The sequence below is a fragment of the Mizuhopecten yessoensis genome, unplaced genomic scaffold (assembly GCF_002113885.1).
Source record: "Mizuhopecten yessoensis strain PY_sf001 unplaced genomic scaffold, ASM211388v2 scaffold10849, whole genome shotgun sequence".
Taxonomy (NCBI): domain Eukaryota; kingdom Metazoa; phylum Mollusca; class Bivalvia; order Pectinida; family Pectinidae; genus Mizuhopecten; species Mizuhopecten yessoensis.
In genome coordinates, this window is record NW_018408752.1 from 196,498 (window position 1) to 217,605 (window position 21,108).

At 36.3% G+C, this 21,108-nt stretch overlaps 2 protein-coding genes and 1 long non-coding RNA gene across 3 annotated transcripts in view; all 3 read right to left on the minus strand.

Moving 5' to 3' along the window:
• LOC110462987 (M-phase inducer phosphatase-like) overlaps positions 1-8,161 on the minus strand; it is a 19,031-nt gene extending 10,870 nt beyond the window's left edge. The window contains exon 1 of the mRNA XM_021517293.1: positions 8,111-8,161. The gene's annotated coding sequence lies outside the window, so the exon portion shown is untranslated. The remainder of the gene's footprint in view (positions 1-8,110) is intronic.
• Positions 8,162-13,501: 5,340 nt separating this feature from the next.
• Positions 13,502-15,117, minus strand: LOC110462989. Its single transcript, XR_002464333.1, has 2 exons — positions 14,795-15,117; positions 13,502-13,593 (listed from the first exon to the last, which is right to left on the minus strand). It is a non-coding gene; the product is annotated as an uncharacterized LOC110462989 (long non-coding RNA).
• Positions 15,118-16,179: 1,062 nt separating this feature from the next.
• Positions 16,180-20,392, minus strand: LOC110462985 (M-phase inducer phosphatase-like). The gene is made up of 9 exons (XM_021517290.1): positions 20,355-20,392; positions 19,411-19,557; positions 19,191-19,274; positions 18,675-18,836; positions 18,339-18,500; positions 17,602-17,700; positions 17,309-17,439; positions 17,004-17,121; positions 16,180-16,732 (listed from the first exon to the last, which is right to left on the minus strand). The coding sequence occupies exons 2-9, from the start codon at positions 19,555-19,557 to the stop codon at positions 16,595-16,597; spliced, it is 1,041 nt and encodes a 346-aa protein (XP_021372965.1). The 5' UTR covers positions 20,355-20,392; the 3' UTR covers positions 16,180-16,594.
• Positions 20,393-21,108: the final 716 nt, after the last annotated feature.

The window sequence follows — 21,108 nt, forward strand, 5'->3', positions numbered from 1 at the left end:
AGGACCAGCTTTACTAAGGATGTTACTGGTTATGGTGAAGTGTTGTGTGGCCCCTTTACAGTTTTAGTCATTCAGGACCAGCTTTACTAAGGATGTTACTGGTTATGGTGAAGTGTTGTGTGGCCCCTTTACAGTTTTAGTCATTAAGGACCAGCATTACTAAAGATGTTACTGGTTATGGTGAAGTGTTGTATGGCCCCTTTACAGTTTTAGCCATTCAGGACCAGCTTTACTAAGGATGTTACTGGTTATGGTGAAGTGTTGTGCAGATATTACTGTATTGCATAACATATTTCTAATGCTAAAACCTGTCTACAAATAAAAAAGTCATATTTTCAAAAAGGTTAAGCATACTAAAATAAACAAGTTTATACGTTACTAGATGCTTATGGGGATATAGAAACATTATATCATTTAACATGTCTTCATTAGAAAAAACTTCAAGATATCGTATTGTTAAAACAGTAGGATTTATACAATTATTAACGGAATTAGAATTAACAAAATGGTACGACAGGTTATATTTCAACTAGTCTTTTTTGAAAAACATCCAGTTAAGTTAAACATTTAATACTATTGAAATGGATATTATATGATATAACAGAAAAAGTGATTAATAATAGGACCACTGCCACTCTCACAGACACATTTACTGTAGTTGGTTGTTGTGTCCTCACCAACAACAGTGGTATAAAAGGGAGATAATGCAACATAGAAACGGTGGTGATAAAATAAGACCATATACATATGTGTATACGTTTATATATATACGTATTTATTACGATATGAAGATAAAGAGTGTTACAAACTATTACTCCGGTAAAATATGTAATAATCTGAGGCGACGATAGACGATGATTTATAATTGATGATTTATAAGCGTTTTGAACATCGGACTTTTTACGGCCCAGTGACGGGACACCTTTCAACTTGATGTAAACACGCACCAGGTGACCTATACCATATAAGTCAAGGCTAATACTGTCCAAACAAAATTATTAATATTGAAATAAGGCCAGACTTACAGATAATAAAATATTTACAATAGGAAGGTCGCTGACATCGTTATACCTTGATAGTGTACCTTGGCCGCGTCGTTATCTATACATATAGCAGTGTCTGGACATGGTAGGACCATACCAGGTGTCTGGATACCTTCGAGTTAAGATATGACGTCACTGTTTACATATCTCGAGTGACGATGTGTGACCACGTCAGCGGTTTTTGACGATCATCTCTCTCCCATCAAAGACCTGTCGAATTACTGCACTTATCTTAAACAGGACTAACATTCCCTCTATCCTGGCCTATACAAGTGTCAGCAAACACTCGCGCTGCTGTATACTCCCAGATCTCCTCGTATAATACTAATCCTGCCCGCATAGTTAAAGTTTTAAATCAGACTACGACATTAGAGTTCAAGTTCAGATTTTTTCGTGTCAAACACATAGTATTCATAAAATCACAACACATATACCTTTGAATATAAAATGTGTCTAGCCAAAATCACATATTAGACACGTTATAAGAACGATCACACTATTTACTATCTTCAGACATGCAATGTTATTAACCAGTCTTTGTAAAAGTCTAAAACAGTTGTGCTTGATAAAACAAAACATGTACTAGTAGCAGGACTATAATATGCCTATATGCATATATATATATACACACATACATATATATATATATGCATACATATATATATACACATACATATACATATATACACATACATAAACATATATACACATACATAAACATATATACACATACATAAACATATATACACATACATAAACATATATACACATACATATATATATATATACACATACATATATATATATATACACCTACATATATATACACCTACATATATATATTACCATGTACCCCAACAGTAGATATAAGTAGTGGTTCGTCATTATTACACAATCTGTCCTTATAATTCCTATATGCATTGTTCAGGCCACTTGACTGTTTCTTCGTAAAACTAAAGAGACTTTGTTTGGTGAAGCACGGGATGCTATAGTCTAAGTCCCTGGTTGTAGGAGGTGAATATCATTCAATGGCGATAGGACCCCTATGACCGCGGCGTCATCAAAAGCATGACGTCTTTTGGTATAAGGTATATAACTTTGTACAAATTGTAACTACATGTAGCATGTTAATTGTCGTGTATCTCATAAGCCGTAAGGCTTTACAGAATAAAATTAATTGATTTGAACAGCCGCATGATTGGCTACAGAGGACGACACACGGATTAATTGCAAAATACTTCCTGTTAATGTTTATATTTTAATATGCGACATGGAAAGTATTGCATCTTGTATCAACAATATGTGAGTCTCATTAAGTATCTCCTTTCCAGCGCCTTACTTCGTCCAAAGGTCAACTTCTGGCGTCTTACTCCATACCCCAGTTCACTTCCGGCGTCGTACACCTGTACCCCTCTATAAGCATACACGGTAAAAACTGCCTCCGGATATACATTATCATCTTAGTTATCAGTAAACGAAATCATACGTGTGTGATGACAGATCTGTATCAGACAGTTTACCCTGAGGGCATTCAGATGGGCTTACAGAGGAGGAGGGTGCAGTTTGCACCCTCCCCCACCCCGCCGGCCTAAATCCGATACATGCTTCAGATAAAAAAAAAAAAATGATTTGTTTTCATAAGTGTTTTTTACATATACAAAAATAGCACGTTCTCTCACACACACACCTACACGTTTAAAAATAACACTGTCATTATCCTTCACCTGATTTCATCATCATCATCATCATCATCATCATCATCCATAAGATATGAATATCATCATACACCCTACTCTTACATCATCGTCATCACATCACTGTCATCATCATCGATAACGACATATTGTCGTTGTCATCATCCTTATTAAACACTATCATCAACTTATGATGGTCATCATCATACATCATCATCTTACATCCTCATCAACAATACATCATCATCGTCCACATTGTATGATTGTCATTATGATCATATACCATCATCTCAAGTCCTCATCAATAACATATTGATCATCATCATTATCATCATCACTGACTATCATTTATCACCATCATCACTGACTATCATTTATCACCATCATCACTGACTATCATTTATCTACAACATAACATTTCATCATCATCATCATCGTCCATAACGAATCATCATCATATTCTCATCAGATGAACACAAATGCTTTTTATCTTTTAATGACATATATACAACAAAATCTCGTAGTTTCTTCACTCTCTCACCACACACTCGTACATCATCAACATAGAAACACTACCATGTATAGTAAAGATAGCTTGCTTACTCTTTGTATTGTTTATACCAACATGAGAGAGAAAGAGAGAGAGATAGAGGGCGTGGGGGGAGAGAAGGGGGGAGAGGATTTGGGAGATATTATTTCATGTGCATCACTAATTAAATACCCTATTCAACAAGCTAATAAGTCTATGTCAGGGTCCTGGCGATAATAGCAATTGTTAAAAAGGTATTCATTGTTAAACAACTATAATTCTAATAAAGGTTTCCATTTCCTCCAGTTAAGTTCAAATTCCCTCTGAATGTAGACATTTTTGCTGTTATTTATATGTTTTTGAACAAGGAAGTTATCTTTGATGACATTAATGAGTGCATTCAGATTCAAAGAGTTGCTTAGGCATCTAGTCTTGTAAATGTAATGCTTTATAAGAATTAAAATTTCGTTGTCCACATAGCTAGAGTGTTGTGATATTATTCCAAAAAGGAAGGATTGCTTATTATACGCAAAAGGAATCGGGAGTATATCAAGCAGAGATTCAAATATCTGAAGTAAAGCTTGCACCTCTTTACATGCACTATAATTTCATGCTCCATATTACACAAGGTACATAAAGGAGTTTGACTTAATTTGACTTTAAAAGAAAAGTGTTTGTTACTAAAATACGGTGTATAATTCGATGTCATTTTGAATTTTTCGTGACTACAAAAGGTAATTTAAATATCTTTGTCCTATTCTCTTTATCTATATTATACTCCTGATTCCATTTTCTGGTTCCAGTAGGCAGTGTCACTGGAGCGATAATAATATTATAAAAATCTTTAGAACCTTTCTTACTCTTAAAGAATATATCAAATAGTAGTGGTTTAATATGCTTCAGATTTATCTACATAACTATCCTATTCCGTTTGTGTTTAATTAGTAGAGCATCAGATTATGGACACAGATTAAACCTGTATTAATATCACGGAATTAATCTGTCCGTGTTAATATATAGCAGTAATAGAATAGTGATGAGGCTAATGGTAAACATATATTTCAGCTCAAGGTAACGCTTCACTATTACAGTCCCTTAATTTATGTCACTCACATCGGAATTTTCCTCCCATAACAGACACAGTAATGGAATTGAGACCAAAGACAATATAAATATATGGCGAGACTACTAACCAGGTATTTATCATCCTTTATCACACGTAGACATTACATGGACGTTTCGTGTGAATATGTCGATAACGGTAAACACACACATGGCCATCAGCCAGTGTACCTAGAGTGTGTACTTGATATGTCCACTCTTGACCCCATGGAGTGTCGTCTCACCTAGCATACATTTGGTATTTTCCTATATACAGGTAAGGTGTTGGGTGTATGCTAGGTGAGATTTTGTATCAGTCAGAGAACAATAGGATTTAATTACAGGTAAACTATAAAATAGAAATGTATGCAAGGTGAGATAAGGTATTTTAGAAATGTGAGACTAAACTCCCATGGCCGTTCGATCGGGTCTTATATAACCAGTACCCTTACTGAGGTTACATCTGGTGGATAACCGAAATACGCGGTAGTGAAGCGGACGTAAAACCTATCAATCGACAGGCCATACCAGTTACATCACCATAGTACTCCTGCGGGATGGACGTCACTGACTAATCGACTGAAGAAATCTTCAAATGCATTTATGGAGAAACTGTGCTATATATAACCACGGAATTAGATCTAATTCCGTGATATAACCAACACGTGTGATATTGTGGAACAAAGGTACGTTTGTATATAAGGTAATGTCCACGTAAAGTTGTTTATAAAATTATAAACCTGAGATGTAATATCGACCGTCACGGGACAAAGTCTGAGGTTGATATGAGTCTTTCATACACAGACACAGCTTTGCAAGCAAACAAATCTTAATGCGCGCTGCATTATGTTGTTTGCTTGCAAAGCTGTGTCATTCAAACAGATCATAAATACCATACAAAAACAGTTCAATGCTTAAATATACAACATTTAATATATAAAACTGTTCGGTTACGATGTGTGATATTAATTTGTGATGTGCTATATTATCATGTAAATAAATATACAACATTTGATATAGCGCCCTATCTAGCTAACATAAGCCACTATAAAGCGCTTTACAGTACATACATTAATCAATAAAAGTTTGAGGAATTCGCAGGAGCTGCCGATAAGGCACTAACCACTAGTTACCTCATCCTCGAGGATGTAGTTACCTAAACCACCTGGCTAATATCTCCCTATGCGTGTATGTCTGCGTGTGTGCTGGATATGTATTGTGTTCTGTTTGTAGTGGGACCGTACTTCCAACGGTATCATTTGATTTATAGTGCCACCTCACTTGAATGCCACAGCACAGATACCACTCCACCTGGGTTGTTGGAGTTGTGTGGGCAGGAGAAAAACACTTTCTCTGATATTCCATTTCAATAATAATATGAATAATAATATTATGTCTATCATTGTATAATATGAAGTAAGATCATAGTGCATGTAGATGTAAGGCTACTTTTCATGATGTAAATGAAAAACATTATGTAATGTTGTACTATCATACTGTATGTTATGTCTTCTCTCAGACATCTTGTAAATCACAAGGAATAAAGAATCTGAATATGATGAAAGTTGTATGGAGGCACGGTAGTCTATAGTGGTAGGACGCCGGGCTCGTGACCGAAGGGTTGCAAGTTCGAGTCACGGCACGGCACTGTGTTGTATCTTTGAGCAAGATACTCCGCTTGTTCCAGTCTACTCAGCTGTAAATGAGTACGTGGTTGGGCAGTGCTAGAATTGTTGAATGCTAGCCGAAATGGCAGCTCCGGCTGTATGCTCCCCAGTGAGTTGGAAAGGTATTGGATGGTTGCAAAGGCCCTATAACCACGAATAATAATTTGTGAACCGCGTTGAGACGACCTACGAACTAGGTTGTGATAAAGCGGTATATAAGAACCTCGAATTATTAATTATTATTATCGGAGGTGTGAATGAGTCTTACTCGGGTTACATGTGATGTGTATGTGATGACAGACGCTGGTATCGCTTAGTATTAATCACTTTCCTCATTTATTTTACAGATCTGAAAATGCTTCTACGTTACTGACGACAATAATTCGAGCATAAGCCATTCCATTGTCCAAAAGAAATATCCTGCGAAATATACCATCAGCATATTACGAGGAGGCCGTGGACTAGACTATCTTTTTTTGAGAGAGATTTACGTGCACATTTCCAGCATGTACCCTATACTCATTTTCATTTTGGTATCTAGTATGGTCGTCATGTCAATGTTCGGCTTCCTGCTCATATGTATGGCTCTGATAACGATAATGTGTATGGCGACCGGAACTATCATCTCCGTCGTCCTGTTTGCCGCCAGTGTGGTCCTCCGCGACACAAGTCTCGCGGAAATTAATATCCCGGATATGTCTAAGCTCCTAAATGGAGTCCTGGGGAAAGTGAACATTATTTCCACGACCCTGATAAAGGAGCAGTTTTGGAACTTTGCCAGTCGGAAAAACGTGACTGCTTATGCGAATACAGTATTCAACCGGATGTACCATACGGTCACATTCTCTTTCTTCAAATAATAATTAACGTGAACAAACTTACCATAGTGTATGTGCTATTATTTGCGGATTCAGACTATTGAATCGGAGTGTAGACACGTTTGCACCAGATGTTACTGACAGTCGACATGATAAGATGTACGTATTGATAGCATCACGCAGATAATAAACCTAAGACTTGATCATTGTTGAGATGAAAGGCAAACATTTTCTCCCCCAAGTGAACTTGAATCGATTAGTATCCCCGAACCCTATAGAAAAATTTCTCACTGATTTGAGCGAGGCCACTACGTGTACTTATACATAAATACAGTGTCCCTATGGCTTATGTTCGAGATATACCACTTTGTTGGTGTGCGACATCGAGTCAAGTACCTGTACCGGTAACTGGCATTGTTCAGTGTAGGGTTATCTACAGCGAATATACATCGTCTTACTCTTATTACATTGTAAATATAGCAAGGACGATTTTTGACCGGAATTGTCAATACTGCTCGCCAAGTTAGATTTGTAATCCATTTCAAATGCGTTTGAACACAAATTTAATATACGGGCCTTTAATTTATTATGCTATACATTTCAATATTGACTTTTGTTTTTTGTATAGATGTTATTTTTTTAATTGAAAGATGCATTTTTAATATAAAGAAATACATTAATATATTAATATAAAGATATACAGTGTGTTTTTCTCATTATTTTAAACATGAAATTTCAAAAAGAACAAACTTTGCAAACAACGTGTTTGCAAACAAACGGTCCCTCTATCTTATCAACGGAAACCGACAAACAAACGGTCCCTCTATCTCATCAACGGAAACCGCTAACAAACGGTCCCTCTATCTCATCAACGGAAACCGACAAACAAACGATCAACGGAACCCGACAAACAAACGGTCCCTCTATCTCATCACCGGAACCCACCAAACAAACGGCCCCTCTATCTCATCAACGGAAACTGACAAACAAACGATCAAAGGAACCCGACAAACAAACGGTCCCTCGATCTCAGCAACGGAAGCTGACGAAAAGAACTGAAGTTCGACATTTGACACCCAGCCTTTCTATCATCACTTCGTTAATCCTTCTGCTGTTACCAGACAACTACTTGAATCAGTACGTTACTGATACCCATACAGATAAGCATGCAGTAAGGGTTATCACAACGTTGCCTAGAAAACAATGGAGTGAAAGTCATCACTATATACCCAAAATTCAAGGGGTTGTGCTCACTTACGTTCTCTGCACCCACGGAATATGTAATGACGAAATCGATGGCTGAATGTGCGTCACCTTGTGGATAGTTTGATCCATTGATGTATATCAAAAAAATCGCGCGGCAGCATGATAGTTCAATTGACGGGCTATGAAGTCGCTCCTCTGTAATAACCTATAGCGATTGGTCAGATTTTTTAACCCGAAACCAATCAAATAGGTAACAGCGTGCCTTCGATTTCGTCGTGACATATTGCAAGGATGTAGAGAACATGGAAGTTCGAGGATGGAACATATATATGTCGATTATTAATCGCATTATTCGAACATTTCAATTCTACAACGGAACCACAGTAACATTAAATGATAGGTCGATTTCAGCCCATTTTGTTACACATGCTTGTGCTTTTGTTAGCTGTACACAGGCCACGTCCCGGACCGACTCATGTTCGCACTCACTAGCCATATCCGCCTGCAACGCACCATTTCTGTTTTACTCCCGGTTCATCAAATTTCAGGGGAAACACGCCTCTTTTACACTCGATTAGTGTTATTTCTGATAAATTTGACATACAGTTCTAAACTATGTACTGCGGGATGTATATTATGATTTATTTATATGACAATTTTCTTACCCTAGCCCGTATTATCCCTCGAAGGTAAAGCCTTGTGGGAAAAAATAAGTCTCGGGTTCAGATGATTTTCCTCTAAGAGATCTTTTTTTCACTTTCCAAAAAGTTAATAGTAAATGTAAAACAAAATATACAATAGTAAAAGTCAATGTTGACAGCACACATTTATATGCAAAATCATTTAAAACGTTTTCCCTCTATTTGTTTCACATAAAGTAACTTAATCATACAAGGCAATACGTTTTGACTACTCGAAAAGCACCAAATTGTAGCTAATCGTCAGTTCAAATCGGGTTCATGGTCATTCTTATTTGTGAATAATCCCGTGTGAGACCGGGTCATGCTGAGGTGAAACATAAATACATCACTTAGTGAAGGACGTGTGACACAGTCAGTGTTTCGATAGTGTGTAATTGGTTACGTATATCTAGGGAATAGCTAAGTAAATCCAGGATTACATAGATATGATCTTAAAGTCTCAACTGACCAGCTAAGCACGTACCAATTGATTATGAGGGGTTTATGGACCTTATGATAGATAAGGGCTGGAGGCATCCTAGTAACATGGAGTGAATCCAAGATTACATAGATATGATCTTAAGTCTCAACAGACCAGCTAAGCACGTACCAATTGATTATAATGGGGTATAAATATAACCTAGAATGGAGATAATGTTAGAAGAGCAAGGGACGGCTAGAGAAGAGGTAAGAAGAGGAAGGGACGGCTAGAGAAGAGGTTAAAAGAGCAAGGGACGGCTAGATAATAGGTTAGAAGAGCTAGAGACGGATAGAGAAGAGGTTAGAAGAGCAAGTGACGGCTAGAGAAGAGGTTAGAAGAGCAATGGATGGCTAGAGAAGAGGTTAGAAGAGCAAGGGACGGCGAGAGAAGAGGTTAGAAGAGCAAGGGACGGCTAGAGAAGAGGCTAGAAATGCTAGGGACGGCTAGAGACTGCACTAAATAGAGTACAGCTACACACAACAGAGACCGATCCTAACACTTGAGGTTACCAGAATAAACTTCTAACCAACCATCAACCCTTGTCATTCGTGTTTTGTTACATGAGCTGATTTGGTGCCAGTGACCATGGATTCGAACGAGACACAACGCAGCAACAAAAACAAAACGGTAGGTGATTTGAGTTTTATTTTGACCCTAAGTAGCTCTCAAAATGGCAAATGTTGATCTAGTACCATTATTTCATGAACTTAATATACAATTGACTAGGAGATTTTCTATACTAGAGGTTCAGGGGATAACACAGGTAATTAGGCCCTTTTCTGGGGAACCTCTATTGTTTAAAACATGGATTAGGGACATAAAGGAATATAGAAACTACAAAGATCCAGAAAGGGGGAAAATAAAGGTTGTAGTTTTGTCAAACTAGCGTGGAAGTCGTAAGGGTATGGGATGGGGTAAAACAATACAGAAATATAAGACGGTATGAAAAAGAAGTTTACAATTATAACGGAGCGTTTAGGAAATTACTTTTTAGATTGAAAAATGTGCAATTAAGTAAAAATCACGCTTTCATTTTAAAAATGGTACAAACAGACAAACAGTTATATGTATAATAAGGGGAGAGAATCAACAGAAGTTAATCATTGCTAGGCTTTCAAAACGTTGTTACTTATGTAAACAGGGACACGTAGTGAGAATGTGTCAGAAACACATAGAGACACCACTGACAGGTCAACAAGGTCAAACCACGGAATTAGAATAGAGGGAAAGGCAACTGCCTCTTCGGCATAGGAAATATGTGCCGTGCACTTGATGTTGCGAGAAACTACGAGAAAGCGTGAGAATTTACGTGATTCGGGGAAAAAACCTGCCGCTTCAAACATCGAAGAAATTGATTGCCGTTCAGAAGTAACATATTTTGGGCTATCTCTACCGTTACATTGTCCGGATTTCAAAGTAAGTGATCTTTGCTAAACTTATGTTTAAATATGATTATGTTTGTTTTGTCGAATACCAGAGAAATGTCGCAGAATGCGAAAGTTTATAGTAAACATACAGCGTTGCCAACTTGAATTATTTTATGGCTTCACACCCGCCATCGAGATCTACTTTACTTGCTAATAAATAGATTATTTTGACATACGGACTAAACCAAATTGTTTATTTATATGTTTTCTATTGCTTCGGGTGTTTTTTAAGTGAACCCATATCTCTGATTTTGTAGTATTTGTATTTTGAAATCAGTTGCTAATCAGTGTATTTTAATAATGGCCGCCATTTTGCCTTAGATTACTGATCGCGGGTGGGTTCATGAATGCATGTAATTCTCGGTAATTGATCATAACTATGTAATAATTTGTTTACATAACTACAATCTGGTATATTATCATGTACACAAAACGATTTCGATCGCACTGACGATCTAGAAAGTGTATTTTTAAGGCTCTGAATAAAGACCAAAATTCATCGTGATGCAATAGCGTGTGATTTCACTTCCTTCATCGTCTTGCATTTTACCCTCCATCGAGATCTACTTAACTTGCTAATAAATAGATTATTTTGACATACGGACTAAACCAAATTGTTTATTTATATGTTTTCTATTGCTTCGGGTGTTTTTTAAGTGAACCCATATCTCTGATTTTGTAGTATTTGTATTTTGAAATCAGTTGCTAATCAGTGTATTTTAATAATGGCCGCCATTTTGCCTTAGATTACTGATCGCGGGTGGGTTCATGAATGCATGTAATTCTCGGTAATTGATCATAACTATGTAATAATTTGTTTACATAACTACAATCTGGTATATTATCATGTACACAAAACGATTTCGATCGCACTGACGATCTAGAAAGTGTATTTTTAAGGCTCTGAATAAAGACCAAAATTCATCGTGATGCAATAGCGTGTGATTTCACTTCCTTCATCGTCTTGCATTTTACCCTCCATCGAGATCTACTTAACTTGCTAATAAATAGATTATTTTGACATACGGACTAAACCAAATTGTTTATTTATATGTTTTCTATTGCTTCGGGTGTTTTTTAAGTGAACCCATATCTCTGATTTTGTAGTATTTGTATTTTGAAATCAGTTGCTAATCAGTGTATTTTAATAATGGCCGCCATTTTGCCTTAGATTACTGATCGCGGGTGGGTTCATGAATGCATGTAATTCTCGGTAATTGATCATAACTATGTAATAATTTGTTTACATAACTACAATCTGGTATATTATCATGTACACAAAACGATTTCGATCGCACTGACGATCTAGAAAGTGTATTTTTAAGGCTCTGAATAAAGACCAAAATTCATCGTGATGCAATAGCGTGTGATTTCACTTCCTTCATCGTCTTGCATTTTACCCTCCATCGAGATCTACTTAACTTGCTAATAAATAGATTATTTTGACATACGGACTAAACCAAATTGTTTATTTATATGTTTTCTATTGCTTCGGGTGTTTTTTAAGTGAACCCATATCTCTGATTTTGTAGTATTTGTATTTTGAAATCAGTTGCTAATCAGTGTATTTTAATAATGGCCGCCATTTTGCCTTAGATTACTGATCGCGGGTGGGTTCATGAATGCATGTAATTCTCGGTAATTGATCATAACTATGTAATAATTTGTTTACATAACTACAATCTGGTATATTATCATGTACACAAAACGATTTCGATCGCACTGACGATCTAGAAAGTGTATTTTTAAGGCTCTGAATAAAGACCAAAATTCATCGTGATGCAATAGCGTGTGATTTCACTTCCTTCATCGTCTTGCATTTTACCCTCCATCGAGATCTACTTAACTTGCTAATAAATAGATTATTTTGACATACGGACTAAACCAAATTGTTTATTTATATGTTTTCTATTGCTTCGGGTGTTTTTTAAGTGAACCCATATCTCTGATTTTGTAGTATTTGTATTTTGAAATCAGTTGCTAATCAGTGTATTTTAATAATGGCCGCCATTTTGCCTTAGATTACTGATCGCGGGTGGGTTCATGAATGCATGTAATTCTCGGTAATTGATCATAACTATGTAATAATTTGTTTACATAACTACAATCTGGTATATTATCATGTACATATAACTAGTCGTTACATGGTACATCCCACTTCCACACAGGGGTGGACATTTTCAAATCAAAATATACCAGCCTATTGGCAGATATTGAACAGGACAGCTGTGGTTTGATTCCCAAATTTGACATGGATTTTGTCCATCTGACTTGATTGATGTATCTTTTCTAATTTCAGCATGCCAAAGAAGAAGAAAGGGTCCAGACTGTCAAAACCTTAACACAAATCAACAGCAGAAGAGTGTTTCATCGGATGTATGCAAATTAATATGCTTCAAAGCCTTACAAGTTTAATACAAAATTCCACACCAGAAGAATGATTTTTTAAATCAAATAACCATGCAGTTCATTTTTATCAGAGTTAACATTGAATTATAATACAATTTGTATATCACCACTCATGCTTGTTACATATATGTCACCTGTGAGTAATAAAAAACAGTTATATTTTCATTTTCAAGTTTTTATTCAGTTGTAAACACACAATAAGTACAATGTACATTTAATGTGTGCATGGAAAGTCATGAAAAAACATCCAGTCACTTACTTCAGGGCACAAAACACAAAAATAAAAAGTTACCAAACAAGAGTTCTTTGGAGTAAAGTCACAAAAAGCTTAAGCACTTCTTTCAAAGAAGTTGAATATAATCAATCTTTTAGGAATATATTAATGATTTAAGTGATGCTGAAAATTGTTGCTGACAGCATAATAGCTTTAACGAGTGGGCTTGGTACCTGAAGAACAACAGATCTGAGCTAGTGGTGCTGTCAACAGGAACACTGGTGCTGGAGCTGTCCCTGGAACAGCAAGTTTCATTTTGGTTAGCTGAAAAAGATGGAATTCAAATTTAAATCATACTGGTGCCTAATTATTTGAATACCTTGGACTTGCTATATAGTTTCTGGAACCAGAAAAATTATACTACAATGTGTAATATTTTGGTTACAGCAAAGACATTAAATATCAAATAGACATGTCCTTTCGCAGAATCAATGCTCATTTTATGGAGTCAATCATTTCTCAATAGTCATTAAATATTGACAAAATGCTGAATTGAAACATGATTAAATGAAATTCAAAATTTCAATGAACTATTTTGTCCATTTTTGGTAAAGTCTGGTTCAGACAAACATTTTTATTTTAAGCCTGGTTCATAGTGCTGGGACAAAAGTTTATGTCACATTTTTTAACGCAGAATACAAAAAAAAAAAAGGAGCTGGGAAAATGCACCATGTGGAGTAATTTCGAATAAGTTGCACCAAAATATGTATATGATATACATATACTTGCTAATGATTGACATTTAATTCAATGAATTCATTAAAATTAGCTCCGGGCTGTCATGTAACTTGCTGTGATGTTTAACTAAAATCATGTCGCAGAAATCGTGAATATATTTCTGTATAAACTATATCAATGAAGACAAAGGATATACATGTACGTGGAGCCAAGATGGATGAATTCAGGTTTGAAAAATGCCTTTGATTGTTGCCTAGAAATATAAACTTATAAAAGTGTTCTATTGTTTAGGTACATATATTGAATGACCTATCTCAAAATTTCGAGAATAACACGCAAAGGCAAAAGGTCAGCTGATGTTTCTGTATTTTTCTTATAAATGGTTTAAATTTAAAATGAGGTAATAGGACAAAGTTATTGTTAAAAGTTAACCCTTTAAGTCACTTCCCCCACAGGGGTTTCGTTACAAAATACACATACCGTTTTGATACTGATATAGGTCACGGTCTTCATAAACATACATGTGCTGTGACCTATATCAGTATAGTATATGTACATGTGTATTAGACATTTGTAACGAACCCCTGTGCTTCTAGCGTGCTGTGTATGCCCTCGAAATATAGCTAGCTGCCTATATCCAAAGACGTCTTTTATCACCTCCGAAATATTAAGTTTTACGTTCATTATCAGTAAATTCTTTCATTAAAAAGTCTAAATCTAAATAACTTTCACGGGATAAAAAGTCAGTCATATTTGACAATGATGTATCATCCGATCAGATACTTACCTGATGCTGCTTGACATGAACAGATATGCTTGCGACATCATCACGTGTATGCATTCGTTTTCTATTGTTTTAGTCATGGTTGTTACACTGTGTACTGATCTGTCAAATCAGTGTCACATTCTCGGTCTCTCATCACCTAGGTAAACAACGTGGTTATCGATACCGGAAACTTGTCTGTTAGGTCACACGCAAGCGCAGTACAGGTAAATTGGCTTCAGCGAGAGGGTTACAAGTCGTCACGGTTCGATGCACAAATACAAGAGGTGGACAATACATACGCTAGACGAGAGTGGTGTTGCCAATCCCTGTTATCTAAGTCCGTGGTCAAACTAATTCAATTCTTTATAATTCTGAAACAAACATATACAGTTTAAGTGTTAGGAGGTGAGAATAACAGATAACAGTAAACACCATATAGAACTCAATGGCACGAATATTCATCATTGAATGATATTTTCCTAAAATATAAAACCGCTGTTTCTTAAAGTTTTGCATTTATATAATGCAGCGATTCTTCCATTTCAATAATACTTTTTTATATCAGGTAACATCAATGAAAGATTTACAATAATTCAAATTGTGTTTTTCTATAACATCAAGTTTTGAGAAATAGTGCACATGCTATAATTACAACACTATGGTATCAGTGTTATGGTCAATTGATATAGAATAAACTAATTTTGGTATGTGAGCAACAGGGAAACAATAAGATTAATGTTTGTAGGTTATGGGGTCATATACATGAAAAACAAAGTAGTAGACATATCAGGATGGTAACGGTAAGAAAGAGACACAATTAGTGAGACTATAGTATGAAGTCAATATTCTAATGACAGATAGGGGTGGAGAGAAGAATGTTCTGATTCTTTAGAGGTATCGGGTTTATACCATAAAAGGTAAAATAAAAATACACTCCTGAAGGCTGGGAGATGTAATTCAAGCTACTTACATTTATGAGAGGTATGGGTTCGGTAAATGATATATGTTATGATGAACATTGTGTTGTGTTTTTCTGTATCCATTTTATTTGCTTACAGGATTTCTGTTCATCTAAACGAGCATCATATCAGAAGCGACTCCTTGAATCTAGAAGACATATTAATGTAAGTCATAGCCACATTGACATTTTTCTAATTGCCTGTGTATTATAATATTTTTTTGAGGTATTGGAGACTTCGGAGTTGACCCCTATGAATTTAAGCCTGTTTTAAAAAAGGGTTTTAACTGCTATTTCTAACAAAATCTTATCGAGGGACGACTTGTAAACTGTATATGGAGTAGATAACTCATTGCTACGGCCTCCTTTTAACTGTAACATCCTGGCTGCACGTATGAAAATAACAACAAAGAAAATGTTTTCATTACAATATTTATTTATTCATACTACACGATACGATAGCAATTACAAGTGAAAACACAATAACACACACAGTATCATACAATGTTACATAGCACTATTGGGTACCTAGCACTTCTAGTTACATCTTCAGATGTATCTCATGTTTCCCATTTATCCGCACGAGATCATTAATCATTCCATAACAAAATCATGTGTTAAACATAAACAGGAAAAGTTCACAACAGGGCCGTTAACACTTGGTCAGCGGGTGCTGTTGTTTCGATTCCTAATTCTTCAGCTTTAATTTAAGACGTCTTTTCCGTTTCCGTTTTCTTTTTCTCAATGTTCATGATTGGAGTCAATGCACATGATTCGTATCTAACCCTCGTCTTTCACTATTGACAATCAAGCCTAGTGTTTCGCACGCCGTGAAACCTGCAGAGATTTCGTGTTTGTACCGATTAAAACCGGAGTCGGGATGCTGTTTTCTTCTGTTTATCACCTGATGTCCATGATTTGGATCGTGCCCGGAAGTGACGTAATTCGTCAGAGTGGCCTTGATGCAGCATTGGTTTGTACTCCATGGGGTGGCACAAAGTCTGTGGAATATCAAATAGTATACTTGTTACTTTAACCCAACGAGTTTTATTGCTCACAAATAAATATCACTTTCTTCCTAGTGGTATGAAGATTTTTCAAAGACAAAATATATTTATTATAGTACAGAAAAAAAATAAAAACAACTGTTGCTTTCACGAAGCTTCTGGTATAAGATTGTAGATAACCATGGAGTTTATAGACAAAGACGCGCGCTCTATGAAGCATAATTCCATTTATGTTTCTTTTAACTGTAACTGATCAATTAATTACCTCGTCTGTGTGGTAGAACGCCTTATATCCGCCGTCCAAGAGGTACACCTCGGGGTAGGTCAAGGTCGGGTAGTTAGCCTCGTTCTGGGCACGGTCCTGTGTCCTCAAGAAACGCATCCTAGTAAGAAAAATGTATTCCACATTAATGTAAACACAAGAACGAGAAGAAATCAAACTACGTTAGGTAAAACTCGAATTCTCGGCGTTAGTTGAAATTATACTCATAAAAATACGACCCCTAGACTTACACAAGCTCCACATGTGTCTGCCTACTTTAATTTTAACAGGTGATAAAAAAAACTTACATTTTGGGTCCCCTCTCCGAGGAAAATTCACAGTGGAAGATGAGGATGTTTCTCTTTCCGGTGACGTCATAACACCGTCTCTCCTGGAGAAGCTGCTGCACCTGGTCACGTGTGTACTTGTTCTCCGCGTGCTGAAAAAAGAAAGGGTTCGTTATAACAACCATACAAAAAAAATCATGCATGAATGTAAATATGAGGATTTCTTAATATAGTTTATTGTCGTTGATGCACAATGGCAATCACATCATCATTTCCTGGTCTATTGTCACTGATGCACGCTATTCGATACTGACCTTCATATGACCTCCATTGAACTCGTACGGGTATCTGCAGTCAATGACGTGGTAACTCCCGATGACGTCATCATACCGTCCAGTCAACACATTAACCATCTGGGAAAACAATAAGACAAAACTTACAAAACAACAAATACCATTTCAAATTTCAAATGAACTGAATCCTTTGATATTTGTTTCCACTGATTTTCTGTATTTCTGTTATTGTTTTCTTTTCTTGTTTTTAAGCATTAAATTGGTAATAAGAACACAATAGTATGACATGAGGGAATTCGAAGAAACACCTCCTTTTATAATATATAGATTGCTCATTTAATTTGTGTCGCTTCTACGCGAGCTATCAACTGATTATCAGTACAATATTTATTATCAGTACAATATTTGGTGAAAAGAAGAACAAAATTATCCGTGCTAATCGTCGAACTTCTTTGCTTTCATCAAATATAATGTCCTTGACAAATAAATGTCCTGTCCATAGAAGGCGGAACACTTGGATCCCAAGGACGGTAGGAAACAAGGGGACCTATATTTAATCTAGACGCTTGTATTAATCTGTGAGAGATTCTAGTCAAAGGCAATTATATAAAGACGCGTGTGTATTCACTTTTCAGAGTGCGCAATCACAAAAGCATGTGTGTATATATATACAGATACAAGAATTGTGAACTAGGGACCAGGCAGCGAGTATTTGTGTTTTAAATTAAATTTTAAAATTCCTGTATGCATCTCCTTACCGTATTCGCCGAGATGGATTTGAGGTCCCGGTGTCTGCCCTTGATGGTCGGCAGACAAAACGTGTCAGTCCCGTCCCCTACCAAATCCTCCTCCTCTACCAAACGGTTAACAACAGCCTTCACGTCATTGGCTCTAATCTCTGGTGACGTCATAGACCAGTCCTAAAAATTATTCAAATTCAAATTCAAAAAAATCATTTGCACATTCCAAACTACAATAATAATAGCATACGGTTGACATTGATTCATTTCCAAATACGATATTTGTCCGTAAGAGAAAATGCCTTTTCGAATTTTACGCATTGTAGTTTAGTTGATAGGATTTTTCAAACTCACCCCAAAAGACAATGTCCTCCTGAACACAGCCTCGCCCCTCCTCTGTAACTTGGAGGATGGAGTTGGAGAATCGTCATCTTCATTTCGTTGACGCTTGCCCGTGAATAGAGATCGTGTGGAACCCGAACCTTGTTGGTGTAAATTATTATTTCTTATCTGTAACTGGAAATCAAAACTAGCAACATTAAAGTATTCATCTATGGAAGTGTTTTATTGCCACGTATATAAACACCAAAAGACTTAAGTATATGTAGATTTTGAGTCGGCTTTTACCCCGCCTTCTGCTAATGGCGCTGTTTCTACTTCCGGCGTCGGAGACTCCTTCTATAGCTCCCTTGTGCCATATTTTATATCGTTAAATGTTTGTGTGAGAAACAGAACTGAAATATATAGCACTCAGAAAGATTGACACTCTTCAAAAAAAAAATGAGGGGGAATTTGCATGTTAATTACAGCATTAATGTCCAAACATGTATACCATTGATTTTACAGTCATGTATCCCAGGCGCTACGTACCTTTTCTTTGCTGAAGTCTGTCAAGTTCAGGATCGCAGTCAAATTAAATGATAACTCATCCGATCTGCCGTTTTCTGGAGCGAGCTGAATATATAAATAATGTTACATTAGAAATAGATTATACGTCTACATATTATACAAAATTCCCATTAATTATCGTATGCCATTGATGTTAAATAAAGTATCTTTGCTATCGTTGAAATATTCATTTGACACTTACCATCTCATCATCCATTCCAAGTCCCGAGTCCTCATCATCAAAGAGTTGACGGAGGTCCTTCTTTACTTCCGGGGTCATCAGGGATTTGACCTCATCAGCATCAAAGTCAAGGCTGCGACACGGGGTAAAGGTCAAAGGAGAACTCATCTGTAACAGAAGTAAAAATCATCATGATATGTAAACTTAAAACTCTCCTTTTTAAATCAACACTTAATAACTTAGAATTATTTCACCCTAACAACTGAGAGTGTTTGCCGGGTTGACACTTTTTGTGTGTTTCTCCTTCTACGCCTAGGTACGTATGCTTACTGTGTTAGTGATGTATCACTAGTGACACCAGAAGTGCTAAATAACGTCTACACATCTGTGCTTACCTTCCGTTAGAATGATTAAATTAAATGATACGCGAGGGGAAGTCTGAGCTTGGGGTCAGAGATCAGGTTATGTACATGGAATTAATTCATCTGTTAGTGTCTTAACAATGTGTGACAATACAATATAAAAAGTCGGATTGACATCTTCTCTAAGACTTAGTATATGACATAAGGACCCACGCCGGTCTACACGAACGAACTAATGTTATAAAGTTGTTATATGTGGTTCAAGTGTCTGAGAGGCTCTGACAGTTTGAGGCAATCGACATGCCTTCCACTGAACATACATGTAGTACGGGGGCGGGGCCTGTCAAATACAACACCCGTTTCGGGAATGAGCATTGCAAGCTGTCGCCTTGAGATTCATTTATAGTTTTAAAATTCACAAAGGAACCATAACTCTGTACCGAAATACTAATTTGATTATTTTTACCCAAAAAAAATTGGTTCTTATTAAATAAAATATTTTGAACATTTCGATACTTACAATTTGGATTATACAATTAACCTATGTCATTTAAAATGTGAGAAATAGCGTTTATGATATTGTATGAACTGTTTGAATCAAACCTTTTCGTCAGCTCGCTGTGAAACTGTTACTGTCTCGGTTTCTCAGCTATACACCGTAAATGTCTGGTACTTTGAAGAATCAGAAAATCCACTAAATATATCTCTTTAGAAGGTTAACTTAAATGTGATGTCTAAGTGTTGAGCCTTGTGGTATATATGTTAAACGTGAAGCACATTTTACTCAGCTGTTTGATAATACTCTCATCATGAGGATGTGAATCTTACTTACATCATTATGGTTATCAAGATACCTGTTAAACTGACCACTGCTCACCTTCTGGTAACAATTAACACGCTTGGGAACTAATTACCAAAGCACAAGACGATATGGGTAGCGCGCGCCGCTAATTAGTTGATTAGTTAATTGGTCGGTCGATCTTTACCTGGTGCCTCGTTATGGAGTTAACAACTTTATTATGATCGGTAATTGATATCGATAACCACTTCACACTTTATAAATCGACGACTTTGAGTTCAATTTGCTGAAAAATATTAGACCATTACTACTTTGCCAATATTTATCTTAAGTACTAGGTAACGTGACTAACATACATATACAGTAAACTTTTAAGGTGGCGTGTTTTAATCCACTGACGGATCATATGATAAAAGGTAAACATGTTTTCTCTTTCGTATTTCACACAGGATCATTTGACATAAACCAATCACTTTTTAAAACCTCATCTGAGAGGGTTTTGGTAACGTTGTATGTCCCCTTTACAGTTTTAGTCATTAAGGACCAGCATTACTAAGG